Source organism: Notamacropus eugenii, chromosome 3 (assembly GCF_028372415.1).
Source record: "Notamacropus eugenii isolate mMacEug1 chromosome 3, mMacEug1.pri_v2, whole genome shotgun sequence".
In the NCBI taxonomy this organism is placed as follows: Eukaryota; Metazoa; Chordata; class Mammalia; order Diprotodontia; family Macropodidae; genus Notamacropus; species Notamacropus eugenii.
In genome coordinates this window covers 285,023,971-285,044,070 of record NC_092874.1, presented here as the reverse complement: position 1 = coordinate 285,044,070, position 20,100 = coordinate 285,023,971, and the positions used below count along the sequence as shown (strand labels likewise).

Below are 20,100 nucleotides of genomic sequence, written 5' to 3'. Positions count from 1 at the left end.
TGATTGCTGAATGTAATTAAAGTATCTTGGATTAATGTGTGTGATGTTACATGCCTGAAATACAAGTAATCTTTTCTCCCTCTGGGTTCTTTATAAATGCTTCCTGGCATCTAAGTTCTAAAGGAAAAGTACAAAATGGAGCCATTTCTTCATTTCAAATTATAATCCTAAATATTTCTCTGGTTGTATTTGCCTAGCTCTAACTCTTGGTTTAACTCTTTGAAATAACCTGCAATTCAGAAAGCAAATACTGAATTTCAATTTCAGGCTTTGTTTTATGGCAAGTAGTGTTGAAGAACGTAAGCTTTTCTGCCTCTTGGTACACTAAGATCCACTGTACAGGCAATCCCCAGCTTCCAGATTGCCTTTATTCCACAACTTGATTTGTAAATTTGGGATTCAGAATTCATAAGGTAGTTGGACCAGGCCACAAAAGCTGATTTAACCCATAGTGCCTGAAGTTAACCACTGACTATAAGTTGTTCTATGGGAAACCATATTCAGAGTTGAGTGTTAGAAACACATTTCCCCACCTTTTCCCCCCTCCCCACTTAAGGAGCTCCTGCTTCATATTTCCCCATTTCTTTGCATCTGAGGATTCGGGAATGGGCCTGCCCGCTTCTTCTCCCACTTCTGTCAGAGGCCCAAACTCTGACCCTCCCATCCCTGAGACAGCACAAGTTTTTTGAGGTTTTTAAACCACCAACAACAACGGGAAACCCACAATGGGGCAAATGTAACCAGATAAAGGTAGGGTTTCAGGGGTCTGGGTGAGAGCCTTCGCCCCACAGTAGTCACTCCTGCCCTGTGCATGGGGCAGTGCCCGACTTCCGTTTTCCTGCTTGAGTAGTTTTTCTGTTGTTCTCCCAGGTAAAACTTAGTGAAAAGCCCAACCATCCTATCAGCCAACAGATATTTATTAAGTCTCTGCTGTTTCCCAGGCCCTGAGGATATAGGTACAAAAAAGTGCAGCTGGCTCCCCATTCTCAAGGAGTTTACGTTCTCTCAGGGAGACTGGTACATAGGATCTTTCTTCCACTGCCACACACACAGCATGTCCCTCTCATCTTGATGTTACATTGATAGGGTATTGCTATCACCATCTTAGAGATTTGGTGAAGCTAACACAGTAGTACCTTCAGAATGAGACTACAGGTTTTCTCACTCCAACTCTAATGTACTTTTTTGGGGCCTCCCACAGGTTTCATAAAGCCTCCTTTGGCTTCATCATGGCCATGCATACTGAACCTGCATGTAGGATGGGCATTTCAAATTACATCTCCAAGAATGTGCGAGGCTCAAACTGGTTCCACTTTTTCTTGGCAACTAGAGTTAGCAATAAAGTTTGAGCCAAGGATGCAGAGCTACCTGACCCAAAAGCTTACCAGGTATAAAGAACAAAGATGTTTAGGGAGTAGTGCTGACCTACTACCCAGCTGCAAACAAGACCTCCATCCACCAGCTCATCTCATGTGGGCCTTGGCCATTCAGTGGCTGGCACCCCAGAACATAAACATTTCTCAGATTTTCTTCACACCCAACTCATAAGGGAGCCATGTTTCTCTTATTTTCTATCTAGGATGTTAGCTGATATAGTCAGTTTTGGGGTGGTTTGTTGTTGGTGTTTTCTTCAGTGCTTAAGAAGCCCTTAAAAGGGACCTACTCCAGGATCCTAGGTAGAGAAATGGTTTCTACTACAACCTGTGAACACTCTTAAGTAAACCAATTCCATTCTTTGTTGTCAGCCTGATTTTACTTGAAAACTTGCTCTCAGCATGAATTTTTTAAGATTCAGATTGATTCCATGACCAAACAGAGATTTTGAATCACACTATCTACATGCTTGTAAGGAGATGTAATGGTATTTAAGAGGGTTGACCACCAAGGCTATTGTACTTAATTCTTCAACCTCTTGTATGGCCAAGTCTTGAAATCTTTTAAGAAATTGTGGCTAGTTGAGATTTTTTTTAAACTGCTTTCACAGTTTTATTAACAGCTCCATTTGAGCATCCTTTTACTCTTGATAAAAAAATCATTAATGTCAAATTTTGTCCTAGTCTTTAGTTGATTTTATTAGCCTAATTTACAGTGTGAGAAAGTTGAATAATGTTAGTGCCATGTTTAAAGTTAAACATTTTTTATTTTGACTAAGATCTATCAGCTATTGTGTGTACTAAGCACTGGAGTTAGAAGCACAACAAATGAACAATACCTGTTTGCAAAGAGTTTTCATTCTAATGGGGAAGATAGCAAGCACATATAAAAATATATATAACACGTGGAGTATCAGCATAAAAGCAAATAAATATAAATATTATGATTCTTATATTTTAAAACTGTTCTGTTAAGACAGAGGTTTTATAGGAGAGTCACGTGTGAGCTGGGATCATAGAGGAGTAAAGGTGGGAAGGACCCTGGAGGTCATCCCAGTTGTGTCAGTATCATGAGTAGTGGTGCCCCCCAGGGGCAGATAGGAAGACACACACTGAACATGGGAATACAGGTGTGAGGTCCATAGAATTTTCTGCATACCCAGTGAGAACTCCCAGCATACTTTAAGAACAAGTCATCTAGTTTGACAACAACCCCAATGCACCCCTGTCGTTTTGACAGGACACAGGACAGGGAATTGAGGTCTCCAGAAAGAAAACAACTTCTTGAGCAAGTTCTAGACTTTGCTTGGTCTTGGTCATTTTCTGTTTCTTTTGTAAACTGGAAAAGTCTGTTCAAACACTCTGACCATCAGATCAAAGCTGTTGATTCATTCAGTTCATTTACACACAACATTTAACTGGAGGAAACTCTTACCCTGTTGAATAACTGAGCAAGAAGAGGCAGCTGGTGATGCAGTCAGTGGAGGCTGAGTTCAAATCTGGCTTCACATGGTTGTGTGTCCCACTGGTTGTGTGACCCTGGGCAAGTCATTTAACCCATCTACCTCAGTTTTCTCCACTGAAACTGAGGGATAATAACAGCATCCACCCCACAGAGTTGTTGTGAGGATCAGACGAGATAGCTTAGCACAGTGTCTGGCTCGTAGCTTTTTAAATATTTTATTTTGCACATTTTCATTCTCTAAGTATTACTTATTACCATCAATAGTGTCTTAGAAAGAAGCTTTTTTTCCTTACAAGCTGTATTTTTTCCTCGAAACGATGAAGTTAAATTAATTTAGAAAACACAGAACGCATTCCTGAATTGTGAGTTTTAATTCTTTGGATTTCTAAATATATATAAAACTTACAAATAGATGCTCATAAACATAAATATGTAGCATAATTATAATGCAAAGGAAGAATTTATCTTAACTTCTCTGTTTTATTAAGTAATACAGAAAAGCTTTGTCTTTTCCATGCCCTGAAAGCTTTATCAACAGGCAGGGTCAGTTTAGATGTCTAAATTAAATCCCTAATTGTGCCTCAGTTGGAAAGGATAGGAAAACTCACAAAATGAACATGTGAACACAGGTGCAAGTTCCACAGAATTTTCTGCACACTGAGTAAGAACTCCCAGGAAATAGACATTTGTGGAGTAAATCAGATTAAGAGACCCAGTCAAAAGTCATAGAAAAGTCTATTGAGCTCTACCAAAAGTCTTGAAAGAAATTTAATGAAAACATTCAAAAGGAATACACGTTTTATACGTTGTCTGTAGCTAATTTAGTTATGCTCATTGTAGCCTAATTTATTGTCTTTTGCATGTTTGGACTTAGTTATACAACCACTGAAATCTGTTGAATAAGCATATAATTTTAAACCACAAGTCATCTTATCCCAAAGAGAAGAGGGAAACCTGTAGGGAGGTTATTATTTGCCTGGGGTTAAATCAAGGTGCTTTGAGGTGATGTTTGGGTTTTTTAAGTGAAGATAGAGCAATGATCAGATAGGCTATTTGGGAGAATAAATAAATGTCCTTAATTGACTAGCATTTTGAAAATATTGTTATCCTTATTCTGTAATTTCCACATCTTGTTTTCCTTTGAAAGAGGGGGAAAATCCTGCTATATACTTGTGTTTTATATAATGGCTAACATGTAAAATCAGCTGCCTATTAGAATGGAATCAAAAGAATGGGGGTTTTAAACCATTCTCTCATGGGATTCACCAAATAATCAAAGCAACATTTTGTTATTTCAGTAGAAACAAAATAGATGCTAGTGTTAGCATTTTATTTCTTGCTTGTTACTATGTGTGTGTCTAATAAACGTGGATGGTGCCAAACCTAACAATTTTATAATGCAACAAAATCATAATCTTCCCCCTGTATACCAAATAGAGTTGAAAAAAATTATTTTACTTTAATTGGTCTAAATGCAGCATGTCTGTCAGTGGAGAAGGTATGCTCTACTTAGTCAAATAGATACTCTGTTTAAAAAGACTTGAATTAGTTTAAAAGTGAATATATTGATCTTTTGATACTAGAAATGGGCATTTTTCACTGAATATATTTTCTTTCAAATATTTTTGTCTGGATTTTTGAAATGGCTTTAATAAAAGGTTAAGTCCTCTATTGAGATAATGGGAAAAGTCTAGAAGTAAAATTCAATGAAAGATACTATGGCACAAACAGAAAAGTGTATAATTATTCAGATGAGTCATAAAAGAAGAATCTTGCAGCCACTTGGTTGACTACTACCTTCTTTGACTCCCCTTTCTCATGTCAGCATTGTTCCTCCTTCCTGTGGGGGGGAGGAAAGGGAAAGGAATAAGCATTTGTTAAGCCCCTGTGCCAGGCACTATGCTAAGGACTTGCAAATATTATCTCATTTGTTCCTTACAAACACCCCCCTCCCACCTCCACCCTCATCTCCCCACCGCCAGCAGGGATATCCCTATTTACAGTGGAGGAAAGTGAGTCAGACAGATTTGGGTTGCCCAGAGTCACACAGTAAGGATCTGAGGCCAAATTTGAACTCAGGTCTTTATGCCCAGGCACAGTGCTCTTACCTACTGCACTACCTCATGTCTGTAAGTGACAGTGAACCTGGGAGACTTTATGGAGAAGAGAGGAAAGAGTTAAGATCATCTAAATAAGTTTTTGAGAAAGTAATCTTTCTTAGAAATGGTCACCTAAACCCTGAGCACAAGGTTGATAGACTGTAGCTGGATTCATATAGTTCCTTCTGAGTAATAAACACATCATCTCCCCAGGGCCCAGTTCATTGCCTGGCACAGTTAGGCACTTACTAAATGCATTACTACAGTGTGTCCATCACTGTTACCTCCGTGGGCCCTCCCTCCAGGGCTCTAGAGGGCAGTCCATCTTCAGCTTCTCATCCAGTGCAGCTTTCGTCCGTGTCTTTCCATCAGGAGTACCTCCAACAGGCCACGCAGGCCTCTTAACATTAAATGAGTACTGGTACAGCACTCAGGCTGCTCTTCTCTTATTTTGGCTTGCCATTTCCACTAGGCTTATTCCAAGTTTATCACCCCAAAGAATGACCATTGTATGTGTATTCAGTGCCTTCCTCAGAGGTTCAGTTTCTTTTATTAACTGGCCACCATTATCACAGATTTTTGTTGAAAAAAAAAAAAAAACAAGGAAGTTACTGGAATAAACCCCATTCTGTTTGTTCTGCTGGGGAAAAAACTGGTAACAAAGTGGCCAGGCTTGTGGTAGCAACAGTAAAAAGAGAGGAGAGCTAAAGCAAAAGAATTATCAATAGAGAACTGTTTGGCTAGGATGGTCAGAGAGGTCAAGGGGATACCAAGTAAATGGCCACTGACCTCAAAGAATTCAATTTTGTCAAGCCATGTTAGAAGATACAGCATAATTATATGTTGTAATTTTGAAAATAGGAGCCCCGTCTTTCTTTTCAGTTCCATTGATGGAAAGTATAATATGAACTGACTATAGAATTAGGGAACTGCAGCCTGTTTAGTCTAGTGAGAGTCAGCTCCTGGAAACTCCAGAATACAGCCCACAATATAGAAAGTCATTAGCTTAAAAGTTTTTCTGCCATGTGCCGGAACAGTTTGGCCTGTGTTATGGCATATCAGTCACATCACAGAGAGAGTGTGGCAGCTTCCTATGTGAACAAGTATAAAAACCATTCAGCTTCTTATAATGCAGTGGAGAGCAAGGCTTGGATTTTTGTGATGTCTCATTTGCTTTTAAAAAAGGTTTAACTTCCTTTAAAAAAATAACGAGTAACTACAAAATCTCAATTTGCTGTCTTAGTTAACTGCTTTGAATAGTGTCGTGTAAATCAACAGTTGTAAAGGAATAACATTAAACCCTGTCATATTCTCTTACTAGGGTCTGGGACTTAGAAGGGAATCAGAAAGCTCATTTTGTTCTGCGCTCCGCTGGAATGAGTGTCTGCTGGCATCCTGAGGAATCTTGTAAGGTGAGTTGTGATAGGGTTATTTTGTTTTTTAATTTTATCAATGTTTGTACGTCGGCTGGGACTATAACGAGACTGATTCTAAGGAACCAGATGTATCTATCCTGTGCATACTCAGTAAATATGGTAAATGGTTTAATACAAGAATCAGTTGTTAGATCTTCTTTCTTAAAGTTCTCCCTTGGGCCTACACTGCTCTGCTTTGAGTCTAGGCCCAACCCATTTGGCCAAATGGACCTTCCTACTCTCAGAATTCTGCATTCCTTCTTCACCTTTGCTTGGGCTGTCTCTGATGTCTAGAAGGCATTGTCTCTTTATCTCTACCTCTAAAAATCCTTATTTCCCTTTTCAATTCAACTCAAGTGTCCCCTGAGCCTTAACTGATTCTTCCAGCTTTTTGTGCTTTCTCCTTCTTAAGGTCATTTTGCATCTACAGGGCAGAAACTTTCATGCCATTTTGGTGTTTATATTCTCAGTGTCTCTTGTGGTGCTGAGCACAGAGGCTCATTTAATTTTCATTAAAGCTCGTTGGTTTGAATTGAGTTTCAAATCTCAGCTCAAGTGCTCCTCCAGGAAGCCTTCCCTACCTCTAACCTGTGACCCAAAGCTGTTAACACTTTCCTCATCAGATTGTCCTGGAGTACTTTATTTGATCCCTCTCTTAGTCTCTTTCTTCCCTACCTTGTATTGTATTTATCAGTCTACATTATGGTTTTTCCCTAGTTAACCGTAAAGCCTCTTGGAAACAGGAGCTGTTTAGTTTTGCCCTTTGTATTTTCCCAGCAGTGCACCAGTGTCTCACATATACTATACACATATACACTTAATAAATACTTGTTAAATTGAAGGGGGGGAGGTAATCTTTTAGGTAGAATTGTTATTTTTATTGTATTGGTTCAGCCTACCCGCGGGCAACTGATGTTTTTCTACTTACTTAGATGTGACTTTATTTGGGCGAAAAGTGTTTTGTAATTGTGTTCATATGGTCCCTGGGTTTGTTTTGGCAGGTAGACTCCCAAATATTTTATAGTGTCTACTGTAACTTTAAATGGGATTTCTCTTTCTTTCTCTTGCTGTTGGGCTTTGTTAGTAATATATAGAAATACAGATGATTTATGTGACTTTATTTTGCCAAAGTTGTTTATTATTTCAAGTAGTTTTTTACTTGATTCTCTGGGATTCTCTAAGTATATCATATCATCTGCAAAGAGTGATAACTTAGTTTCTTCTTTGCCTATTCTAATTCCTTCAGTTTCTTTTTCTTTTCTTATTGCTACAGCTAACATTTCTAGTACCATATTGAATAATAGTGGTGATAATAGAAATCCTTGTTTCACCCCTCATCTTATTGGAAATGCATCTAGCTAACCTCAACTGCATAAAATGCTTGCTGAAGGTTTTAGGTAGATGTTGCTTATTATTTTATGGAAAGTCCCATTTATTCCTATGCTCTCCAGTAGAAATGGGTGTTGTATTTTGTCAGAAGCTTTTTCTGCATCTGTTGAGATAATCATGTGGTTTCTGTTAGTTTTGTTGTTGATATGATCAATAATGCTAATAATTTGCCTAATATTGAACCAGTCCTGCATTCCTGGTATGAACCCTACCTGATCATAATGTATTATTCTCGTGATAAGTTGTTGTATTCTTTTTGCTAAAATCTTATTTAAAATTTTTGCATCTATATTCATTAGAGAAATTGGTCTATAATTTTCTTTCTCTGTTTTGGCTCTTCCTGGTTTGGTTATCAGAGCCATATTTTATCATAAAAAGAATTTGGGAGGACTCCTTCTTCCCCAATTTTCCCAAACAGTTTATATGGTATTGGAATTAACTGTTCTTTAAATGTTTGGTAGAATTCACTTGTAAATCCATCTGGCCCTGGAGATTTTTTCTTAGGGAGTTCATTGATGACATGTTCGATTTCTTTTTCTGAGATGGAGTTGTTTAAGTATTCAACTTCTCTTCTTTTAATTTACTTATTCAGTGCCATACCAATCAAACTATCAGATAATTATTTTGTAGAGCTAGAAAAAATAATATCAGAATTCATCTGGAAGAACAAAAGGTCCAGAATATCAAGGGAACTAATGAAAAGAAATGCTGGAGAAGGTGACCTAGCTCTACCAGATCTCAAATTGTATTATAAAGCAGCAATTATCAAAACCACTTGGTGCTGGCTAAGAAACAGAAGGGGAGACCAGTGGAATAGGTTAGGTATTCAAGACACAGTAGTCAATAGATATAGCAGTCTACTGTTTCATAAACCCAAGACCCCAGCTTCTGGGACAAGAACTCACTGTTCCACAAAAATTGCTGGGAAAACTGGATAACAGTGTGACAGAAACTAGGCATAGACCAAAGCCTGACACCATACACAAGAATAAAGTCCAAATGACTTTAGGTATAATGGTATCTAGGTATAAAGATTGATACTATAAATAAATTAGTGGAGCAAGAAATAGTGTATTTATCAGATTTATGGAGAAGGGAAGAATTTTTGACTAAAGAAGAGATATAAAACAGTATTACATAATGGATAATTTTGATTACATTAAATTGAAAAGTTTTTGCACAACCAAACCCAATGCAACCAAGATTAGGAGGGAAGAAGAAAAGTGGGAAAGAATTTTTGTGACTAGTGTCTATGATAAAGGCCTCATTTCTAAAATATATAGAGAACTGAGTCAAATGTACAAGAATCCAAGTCATTCCCCAGTTGATAAATGGTCAAAGGATATGAACAGGCAGTTTTCAGAAGAAGAAATTAAAGGTATCTATAGTCATATGAAAAAATGCTCTAAATCACTGTTGATTAGAGAGATGCAAATCAAAACAACTCTGAGATACCACATCACACCTGTCAGATTGGCTAACATGACAAAACAGGAAAATGATAAATGTTGGAGAAGATGTGGGAGAGTTGGAACACTAATTCATTGTTGGTGGAGCTGTGAGCTGATCCAACCATTCTGGAGAGCAATCTGGAACTATGCCCAAAGGGCTGCAAAAATATGCATATCCTTTGATCCAGCAATACCACTTCAGGACTGTATCCCCAAGAGATCATAAAAACAAAAATATTTATAGCAGCTCTTTGTGGTGGCCAAAAACTGGAAATCAAGAGGATGCCCATCCATTGGGGGAATGCCCAAATAAACTGTGGTATATGAATGTAATGGAATACTATTGTGCTATAAGAAATGATGAACAGGAAGACTTCAGAGAGGCCTGGAAAGACTTATATGAACTGATGTTGAGTAAAAGCAGGAGAACTTTGTACACAGCAACAACCACAGTGTGCAAGGAATTTTTCTGGTAGACTTAGTACTTCATTGCAACACAAGGACTTAAAACATTCCCAGTGGTCTCTTAAGGCAAAATGCCTTCCACATCCAGAGAAAGAACTATGGAATTAGATCGCAGAATGAAGCAGATCATTTTCTTTTGTATTATGTTTTGGTTTGTTTTATTCTTTCTCTCATCCTATGCAACATGACTAAGGTGAAAATGTATTTAATAGAAATGTATGTGTAGAACCTATATAAAATTGTATGCTGTCTCAGGGAGGGAGGGGGAAGGAGAGGAGAAGGAGGGGGAGGATGGGGAAAAAAATCCAAGCTATATGGAAGTGATTGTAGAACACTGAAAACAAATTTAAAAAAAAAAAAGAAAAGAAAAAAGATAATCTTAAGCTACATTAAGTCAAAGTGACCTAGTGTCCAGAAAGATGAAGGTGATCATTTTACTTTGCCCCTGGTCAGGTCACATCTGGATTATTATGGTACTTGTGAGCACCACACACCTAGAAAGGACCTTGATAAGCTGTACAAAGCGGGAGTGGGGGGCGGGCAGGGGAAGGCTACCATAATGGCGATGGGAAGGGTTGAAGAAGATAGAGATAATTAGCGTGGAGGAGAGAAGATTTCTAAGGGGGAAGCTACAGTGTGGAAGAAGCTAGGGGCAGGGGGAGTTGCTGAGAGACTCAAGAAAAAAGTAAGAGGGAAGGGGGTCTATCAGACCCAGATTTCTAACTGTATTACAAATTAATAATCATTAAAAACAGAAAAGGGAAAGACGGGTGGGATGAAGAGAGAGAGGAAAGTGAGCAAGCAGTGGAATAGATTTTAGTTTGTGACATACAGAAGAAAGTATCAGGTTTGATAAACCCAAAGGACCCATATAGTAGAGAAGGACTCACTATTTTACAACACTTTCTGGGAAAATTGGACAACATTCTGGCAGAAATTAGGTGTAAGTCAGCAGCTCACACCATATACCAGGATAAGACAGGTACATGACCTAGATACAAAAACTCACATCATAAACAGATTTGAGGAGCAAGGAAGGAATTACCTTTCAGATCTTTGGATAGTGGAAAAGTTCATGACTAAACCAAGTAAAAGCTATATCTGGAAGAAATACTTGTCTGTGCTTGATAAACTCTTGAACTTTAGTCTTTTCCTAATTCATAGAGTATCACAAAATTGACATTCTGTAAAATTATATGATTAATACATGGCCTCATCCTGAATAATAGTCTTTCTCAGCAGTTTTAGGAGAGCAAACTCTTTCTTAGCCATTAATAGTTTTATCTTATCACTTGAAATTGTATTAATGAATTTCTTTTAATTTAAAATTTATTTTTCTTATTTGATATCCAAGGCCTCTCACTTACTGTTCTTACACAAAACCTTTTGCCACCAATCCTTGTGACTGAGAATATAAGCCCCATCTGATATCACCTGGCACAGTGCCTTGCAAATATATTAAATTCTTTTTAAAATGTCTGGTGAATTGAATCCATCACCTCATACTTTAGAATACATTTTAAATATTAGCAAGAAAGCTGCTTTGGGGGTTGGGTTGGTTGTTTTTTTTTTTTGGACCAGCATCTTATGGTGCAGATTTGCCTGTTGAATTCTTATTATCAACATAATTAGCAGAAAAGTGTTATTTTCCTTTTCAGTCACTGTATCTTTTTCTGTCTTTTAGTTGATGGTTGCAGAGAAGAATGGAACAATCCGGTTCTATGATCTCATTACCCAACAGGCTATCCTGTCTCTGGAATCTGAACAGACACCATTAATGTCAGCACACTGGTGTTTCAGAAACACCTTCAAAGTTGGAGCTGTTGCAGGAAATGATTGGTTAATCTGGGATATTACTCGGTCCAGGTATGTCCTTAGCATTCTGGTGTGGTAGAGCAAATGAGGATTTATGAAGTGCTTACTTTGTACCTGGCACTGTGCTGAGCACTCAGGATGCAAATGCAAGAAAACCAGTCTCTGTTCTCAAGGAGCTCACATTCCTCATGGGGAGGGGAGAAGTGAGTCTAGTTGAGAGCAAAGTAAGTGGATGGTGGGGGGCTGCGGGCTCTCATGAAGTCAGCAAGCATCTGTTGGGCACTTTCTGTGTGCCAAGGACTGTTGGACTGCCAGGCTGGTGTTACACCACCACTTGACAGAGTCTTCCCCAGGAGTCATGTCTTACCTTTCTAATGATTATAGGTCATTGTCTCATCTTTGTTTATGACATTCAAGTTACTGTTGACATTCTCTGGTATTTTATGATAATTGTATCCATTGATCATTGTGTAAATACTTTAGACTTGCCATTTTATCATAAAATGTATGTTTCAAGTTTCAATTTAAACCAGATACCTTATGGAGACCTAGTTCCCCCCTGATGACCCAGCCTCCCTGTGACCTTTCCAGCACAGATTGCACTTTCACTCATTCCCCCTGACTCACTGGCAAATATGGAATACTCTTTCCTCCCCATTGCTACTCCCAGGTTCCCTTTCTACCATGATCACTCAGTAACCTCACCTCTCAATCCATATCTACCATCCAAGCAAAATTTTAGAAGCAGTCCTTTAGCAGCTTCCAGGATACTCCCATTCTTTCCTCATTGAGTTCAGTGCCTAACTCACATCTTTTCTCTCTAGCCTTCATACTAGGGAGACTTCCACATACTTATTGACAAGCTTTCAAGCACCCTAACCTCATAATCTTCCAGTTACTCATTTCATATGACTTAGTCCTCCATCTCTCCTCAGCCACTCACAAAGATGGTCACATCCTTGATCTTGCCATCAGCCACCATGTTCCACTTCTGGGTTCCTGAACTCTGAAATTCCTTTATCTGATTATAACCTATTACCATTCCACCTCTCCTTTTGTCTTGCAACCCCACACCCTGTTTTTCATCCACACTGTACCATCCAGTCCCTTGACCCCTTAGTTCTTTCCCAGGCTATCACCCCTGTACTAGCTACATTCCTTTCCTCATCATGGCCTTTTGATAAACCACTTAAACTCCACACTCTCTTCTTTTAAGTCTCTTGCCCCTTATCTCATTGCCAGTCATTCCCTAAGTCTCAGCCTTCGATCATTCCCACCATTCACTGTTTTCATTCCTATAGATTTGCTGTTGAACAAAACTAGAGAAAATTGTGAAACTATAGTGACTGGGTCCACTGTAGATTTATATTATATAACTTCAACTAGGCTCTCACTGCTGTAAGGCAATCTTTCCACAGCTCCCTAATTAACTCCCTATCCTGTTCACCCCAGCAGCTCCTCCAAACCTTTTCATCCTTCCTCAAACTTGCCATGACTCCCCTTCCCCTCTCAGTTGAGAACCTTGCCTCATATTTTGTCAAAAAATTGAGGGCATTCACTCTCTTCCTCTTCATCTCAAATTACTCATCTACCGTCTTCTACCATCTTCACCTTTTCCCTTATTTCACATGAAAAAGTGGCCTTTCTTTTTTCCAAGTCTAACCCCTCTACATGACCAAATGATCCCATTCCATCCCATCTCTTTTCCTGCTGATTACCCCCTTTCTCATCTCCACAGTAATTTATCTTCAATCTTTCTTTGTCTCCTGGCTGCTTCCCTAATGACTACCAACATGGCTGTGTCTCCCCTATCCCCACAAAACCCTCACTTCATCCATCCTTCCCAGCTGATTCTTGTCCCATCTCTCTTGCCTTTTGTAGGGAAACTCTGAGAAGGCTGTCTGCAATAGGTGTCTCTAGTCTGGCTTCCAGTCTCACCATTCAACTGAAACTACTATGTCCAAAGTTGCTGATGCTTCCATAATTGCCCATTCTCATGGCCTGTTCTCAGTCTTCATCTTCTTGACCTCTCTGGGACCTCTGACACTGTTTGTCGCTCTCTCCTCCTCGATACTCTCTTCTCTCTAGGCTTTCAGGACACCACCTTCTCCTGGTTCTCCTTGTACTTATCGGATCACTTCTCCTCAGGCTCCTCTTTCTTACCTTCTTCCCCCATATCCAGTCTGTTGCCACAACCTCTACACCATCTCTCCTCCCTTCCCTTCACTGACAGTCACTTCACACCTGGACTGTGTGTTACCTTGCCTCCCATGGGCTCCATTCCATCTTCTCCTCTGCTGTCCAGTTGATCTTCCTAGACTGTAAATCTGACCTGCACTCTCCTGTTCCATATCACTGACAGGATCAAATACAAAATCCTCTGATTTACAAAGCTCACCTAGTCCCTCCCCTAACTTTTCAGTCTTCTCACACCTTATTCTCCCTCTATTCCCCCACATACTTTTTGATCTAATGACATTGGCCTCTGGCTATTCCACAAACAAGACACTTCATTTCTCCACTCTGGGAATTTTCTCTGGCTGTTCCCCAGCCTGGACTGCTGTCCCTCCTCACCTCCACCTCCTGGTTTTCCTGGCTTCCTTCCCAGCTATAATCTCCCCTTCTCTTTCTAATCCCACTTAATTCCCATGCCTTCCCTCTGTTAATTATCTCCAATTTATCCTGTCCATGTCTTGTTCCTACACAGTTGTTTACATGCTGCCTCCCCCATTAGAAGGTGAGCTTCTTCAGAACCACTGTTTCCTGATCCTGGTACATAATAGGTACTTAATAAATGTTTGTTGACTTCACTGGCTAACTGGTTGTAATTACTTTCTTTTTAGTTATCCTCAGGATAAGAGACCTGTCCATATGGAGCGAGCCCACTTGTTCAGGTACCATTTCCCAGTCATTTTGAAAGTTTCTAATTTAATCTTTTGAATGCTACCTACTGCAACTGGTAAGTTAACCTTTAAGTCAATTTCAGTTTTTAATTAAAAAATGGATAGGGATAGAAAAAAAGCATTGGAAAGCATTTCAGCTAGGAGGGACCTTAGAGACCATTTAGTCCAACCCCTTCAAAATACTAATATGGTTTCTTATCATATGAATCAACTTCCTTCTCACCAAAACATACCCAGAAGCTTACCAATGATGGTAATGCTCTGTACTTTCTGTCTCGCCTACCTACCTTCCCCCCAGGCTCCATGGTCCAGCTCAAACCCCACCCCTTCCATACATCACCCTCTGACCACTCTAGTGCTCCTGGATGTCCTTCTTCTCTGAGCTCCTATAAAACATACTGTGCATTCTACACGGTTCATCCCTTGTTTGTTTTCTTATACTATTAGGTACAATTTCACATGTATTAGTCTCCTCACTTACTAGTTTGTAAATTCCTTGAAGTTAGAGATTATGTCTCATTACTTTTCTTATCTCCCACCTCTACCATTCATTCCTCTCCTTCCCACTGAACCCCCATAGGAGCTAACCACAAAGCAGACAGACATTCAGTGAATACTTTCTGGCTGACTGAAATGGAATAAACATAACAGTGGAGTCAACATCATCAGTATTTCAAGAATAACTTCTTTTTAGATATCCCAAACAAAAACTTGTAGATTGGTGAAAAATTTGGGTGCGTGATGGGTTTAGTTTGGCTTGGTTTTATAAAACCAAAAACAAGTTAAAGAATATAGAGAATGGACAGGTATTACAAGAAGGAAAATATAAGTCTACTCTACAGTCTACTATCCCTTCTCTCCTTTTCCATTGATGGGGTCATAACAGCAATTTGTATTATGGTGAGGGAAATTATTCAATCAGTAAATCGATGGGGAATCCCTCTCCCACCCAATCTTTTATGAATACAGGAGACATGTCTACCTTTTTTGTGATCTCTTTGATATTAATAAGCAGTCAGGGCAGCTAGGTGGTGCAGTGGATAGAGCACCAGTGCAGGAGTCAGGAGGACCTGAGTTCAAATGTCACCTCAGACACTTGACACTCACTAGCTGTGTGACCTTGGGCAAGTCACTTAACCTCAGGTGCCTCATCCTGGGTCATCTTCAGTCATCCTGATGAATATCTGGTCACTGGCTTCAGATGGCTGTGGAGGAGAAGTGAGGCTGGTGACTTGCACAGCCCTCCCTCACTCAAAACAAAGTCAAGTGCAAGTCATGTCATTATTTCTCTGATGGCATGGTCTTCTTCGGCAACAAAGGACGAACACACAATAAGCAGTCACCAAACAAAGTTATATTTGTCGTTACATCATTGAAGAAATTTTCTATGACTTGAAAAGTACCTTGCTGAAAAAGAGTTTTTAAGGTATTGGTTAGCTCTACCAAATCAGATGCTTTTTTTTTTTAATAGATAAGCTATAAGCACAGTAAGATCTTAAATTGTATGACTGTAAAAAAAAAGCATCTGCTGGCAAATGTTATTTGTAAAATCCTGCGTGTTCTTCCTCATAACTTCATTGAGAATAGCCTCAATATGTGTATAGATTATTTTCATAAAAATTTTGTAGAGATGGAAAAGTAAGCATATGAATCAGTAGTTTTCAGCATTCCATCACTTTTGTTATTGTCATTGTAAGCTCTGAGTTATCTCCCAGGCCTTTGGCCTTCTCCCCCTTCCCAGTCATGCCCCCTCAAGCACTGGCTTCCTTTGTGAGGTGCCGGCAGCTGCTCCACTGTCACTGATGGCCGAAGAGAATCTGCTCCAAAAATCTGCACAGCTTGTTTCCAATTTTGTCTCAGTTCACCCTTCCATGCCCCACCCTAAACCTCCCCTCCCCACTGGGTGATTTTTCTTTGATAGGTCTCTGGCCAAACTTTCTTTAAATTCCCTTCTCCTCTGCCCCTGCTCCCATTATTTAGTAAAATCCAGGCTTCCCTGCCCAGTACTTGTATCTCTCCAGTTGGCCGAAACCTAGCTTTCTAACCTAAATTTCATTAGTTCCTTTTATGCACATTCAACAGCTATCGATATTATACACAATTACGGGCTTGCTCGAGGAATAGTTTTTCCATCACAAAGAGCTTTCTTTTCCCTTCTCGCCACACCCTTCCAAAATGGGGATCCACACTGATTACTATAAAATTTGCGCATTAAACATACTAGTTCCTTTAGCAGTGGTTTTGGCAGGCTTCCAGTTAAATTACTGGCCTTTTGATTCCTTTTGTTTTTTATATGAGAAAAGGCCTTTGTAGTCTGTATTTGGGGAAGAGCGTCCAACTCCTCTCCCTCTCTCTACAGTCCTTCTGATCTCCTCAGTTCAAAACCTTGGGGTCATTGTTGATTCCTTCTCCTGAGTCTGATCTAGCATTTTGTCCTTTCACATCTTCCTTTGAAATTTTGGATCAGACAAGTACTTCCACCTTCCTAGTCTGGAGGACCATTATCTCTGTTCAATAAATGCACAATTTCACCCTGTCCTCACCCCAGACCCCTTAGGAAAAGTCTAGGAGGTTTCAAGGGCATCTAATGAAGAAACATGGAATTAGATAAAAACTGTTAGAAGGCAGTCGAGCAGAAATTTGGGTTAAATCAGTGTCTTACACTATATACCTTACTAAGCTCCCAGTGGATACGGGATCTAGGGATAAAAGGTCACATCACAGGCACAGCTCTCCATAGGAAGAGTTCTTCACTAAACAAGTGATAGAAAAGATAACAAGAAATAAGATGGATGATTTTGATTACCTGAAATTGAAAATTATTTCACAAAGTTGATATAGCTGAAATTAGCAGAGAAAGTTAATGGAGGGGGAAATATTGCAGCATGTTTCTCGGATAAACACCTAATGTCCAAGATATGTAGATAACTTATTCAAACATATAAGAACAGGTTCCATTCCCCAACAGAGAGTCAAAGCATACAAACTAGCAGTTTTCAAAAAGAATAAAAATGCCATACAAAAAAGTAAAAAAAAAAAACCCATAAAAAAATGTTCCAACATATTATAAAATTAAAACATCTCTATGGTTCTACTTCATACCCATGAGTCTGGCAGAGATGAAAAACAATAGAGTGACAGTTGTTGGAAAGACAGGCAAGCTAATACCCCATTAGTAGAGCCATGAACTCATCTGGTGGTTCTGGAAAGCAGTTTGGAACTACCCCCCCAAAATAGGCATTGGTGTCAAACTCAAAGAGAAACTTAGAAAACCACAAATTGACATTATCTGTGTTTTACTGTATTTTTATTTATTTTGTAAAACATTTCCTCACCTCACTGGAGAGTTTTGTAGGCTACAAGCTGCCCAGGCCCCAAGATTCCTCATAGAATTTTTAATCTAGTAGGTGATAATACAAGGTATAAATGCAGAATGAACAAAGGAGAAGCACAAAATGCTACGATACTGCCAGTGAGGAATCAGCCTGTATCTTCCTAACAGAGTACTGAATTTGGAATGAGAGGACCTTCCAAGTAGGAATCTCTGTTCTGTGACCTCTGAAAAGGCCCATCTCATCTTCAGGCCTCAGTTTCCACATCTGTAAAACAAGGGATTGGACTGAATGGTTTCTAAGATCCCTGAGAATAAAAGTTAAAATGACAGTGGTAGATAGACCAGTTTAGAGAGGAAGGCGACCAGATGTAGACATCAGTCAGTCAGGCAACCACTGCAGTAGCTCAGGCAGAAGACAAGAGCAGCAAACAGCAGGTCAGCATCCCTGGTGAGAGTAACTGTGGCAGGATTTAGGCAGTTAGTACATCTGTGGGTTGACCCCAAGCCTGAATAAATAATAACTTTCCCAAAGGAGGAGCCAAAGTAGGATTGGTCCTCTTAAAAACGATGAGTTTAATTTCAGATCAATTGAAGTTTTAGGTGTCACTAGGACTGATCAGAGACATTCTGTTAGATAACATGGAACTAGAGTTTAGGACAGAGGTTGTAGTCAGGATTGGGTGGAGGAGCAGCCTCACTTGTATGGAGAGGCCAAAGTGACTGATGGCAATTCTTTCCTCAGGTGGTCGACAGTTAACGAGAACCTCTTTGCAACCACTGGCTACCCTGGCAAAATGACCACTCAGCTTCTGATTCATCATTTGGGGCACCCTCAGGTAGTACTGGCTTGGGGTTTGTCCCTTCTGCTTGCTTTCCTCTCTCCAAATTTAGGATCCCTAAATTGGCTGCCATTTTAGCCACTTATGTTACCTATAAAGATGTGTTTCACTTAATGTTTGTGTTCATTAATAGCAGGTTAATAAAGTAGTCTTTTCAAATTTATAAAGTATTGCATGCTAATATTTCCCTCCTGTTGATGTTCTGTTTTCCTCCTTTATTTAAATTGTGTCATCGTCTCATAAAATTGTCTGGCTGAAGTGCTAATGACAACAAGGTCCAAAGCTTGATTCCTTAAGGGATCGACTGATCATCTTCCTACCCCCTTGGTCTCAGATGGTACACTTGCTGTCCTACCATCCCAGTAGCCCATGCTGTGTGGGGCAGAGGGGACTGGCTAAGAATATGGTCTTATCCCCACTCCTGGAGACAGCAGGCAGCAGGCACATTCCCCTGAATCTGTCAGTGTGGTCATTTGTATAAATGACAAACAGCAAATTTGATCTCTAAAGCAAATGCCACAGGTTGTTCTGTGAAGTTTGGATTCAGTCAAAGGGCCGCACTTGAGGACCTAAAGGACCACAAGTGGCCTCAAGGCGGCAGGTTTCTCACCCCTGGTATGTACTATAAATGAGGACAGGTAACTAGGACATGCTCATTTGGAGGATGCTTTGTTTAGATTTGGGGACCTTTTGAATTTATTGTTACATTCTAATGCTTCTCTCCCATCTTTGACTTTTTGTTTCTTGTAGCCCATCCTCATTGGTTCTGCAGCTGTGGGATCTGGTCTGTCCTGGCATCGGACTCTCCCTCTTTGTGTGATGGGAGGTGACCACAAGTTATTGTTTTGGGTGACTGAAATGTAAAACAAATCTCTTCCTTGTACACTAAGTTCTCAAACTGTATTTTTAATAAATATTTTGGTCAGAATCCTTATTTTTTATATTTCAAATATACCTTCAACAGTCCAATGTTTTTCATACTAATGTCTAAGCATTTAATCTTATTATTAAATAATTTTTTTCTTAATCTGTTCTAAATTTTCATTTTTTATGTATTTTTGACACCATGTAATTGACCCTAATCCAAAAAAGGTAAATGAAAGGCCAGTGCTTCTGATTTATTACAGTTGTGTACAAAGGGCATCAGCTGTATCGGGATGTATGTATTGCTCCCAGTTCTCCAGAACACAAACATTTTTTACAGGAAGAAAAATGTCAGAAAATTTGGCTCTCTTACATTATTTCTCCACCACTGCCAGAATATGTATATACATACTTATATACATTTGCTTTGGCAGTTTGGCTTTATTGGAATGTTGCGTTTAATAAGATTAAATCTGTAGAGCATTTTGAACTTATCAGTGACTATGAATTGTTATTGTTTAATGTACTCTAGTAAACTTCATTTTGTTGTTCCAGTTCATCTGATCATTTGCTCAACAAAGTAGGACCATCAGATGATTTAACAGATGATTCACACAATAAAATTTAGGAATGAGTACCATTCAAAATCTGAATCCCAACCACATTTTTTCCAAAATTCTCTCACTCT

General features: G+C 39.3%; 1 protein-coding gene across 2 annotated transcripts in view; it reads left to right on the top strand.

The window, feature by feature from the left end:
• NUP37 (nucleoporin 37) overlaps nt 1-19,575 on the top strand; it is a 44,713-nt gene extending 25,138 nt beyond the window's left edge. For both annotated transcript variants that reach the window (XM_072655743.1, XM_072655742.1), the window contains exons 6-10: nt 6,259-6,349; nt 11,342-11,523; nt 14,316-14,366; nt 18,452-18,545; nt 19,299-19,575. In XM_072655743.1, the coding sequence (XP_072511844.1) occupies nt 6,259-6,349; nt 11,342-11,523; nt 14,316-14,366; nt 18,452-18,545; nt 19,299-19,412 (532 nt within the window). In that variant the 3' untranslated portion in view covers nt 19,413-19,575. The remainder of the gene's footprint in view (nt 1-6,258; nt 6,350-11,341; nt 11,524-14,315; nt 14,367-18,451; nt 18,546-19,298) is intronic.
• Nucleotides 19,576-20,100: the final 525 nt, after the last annotated feature.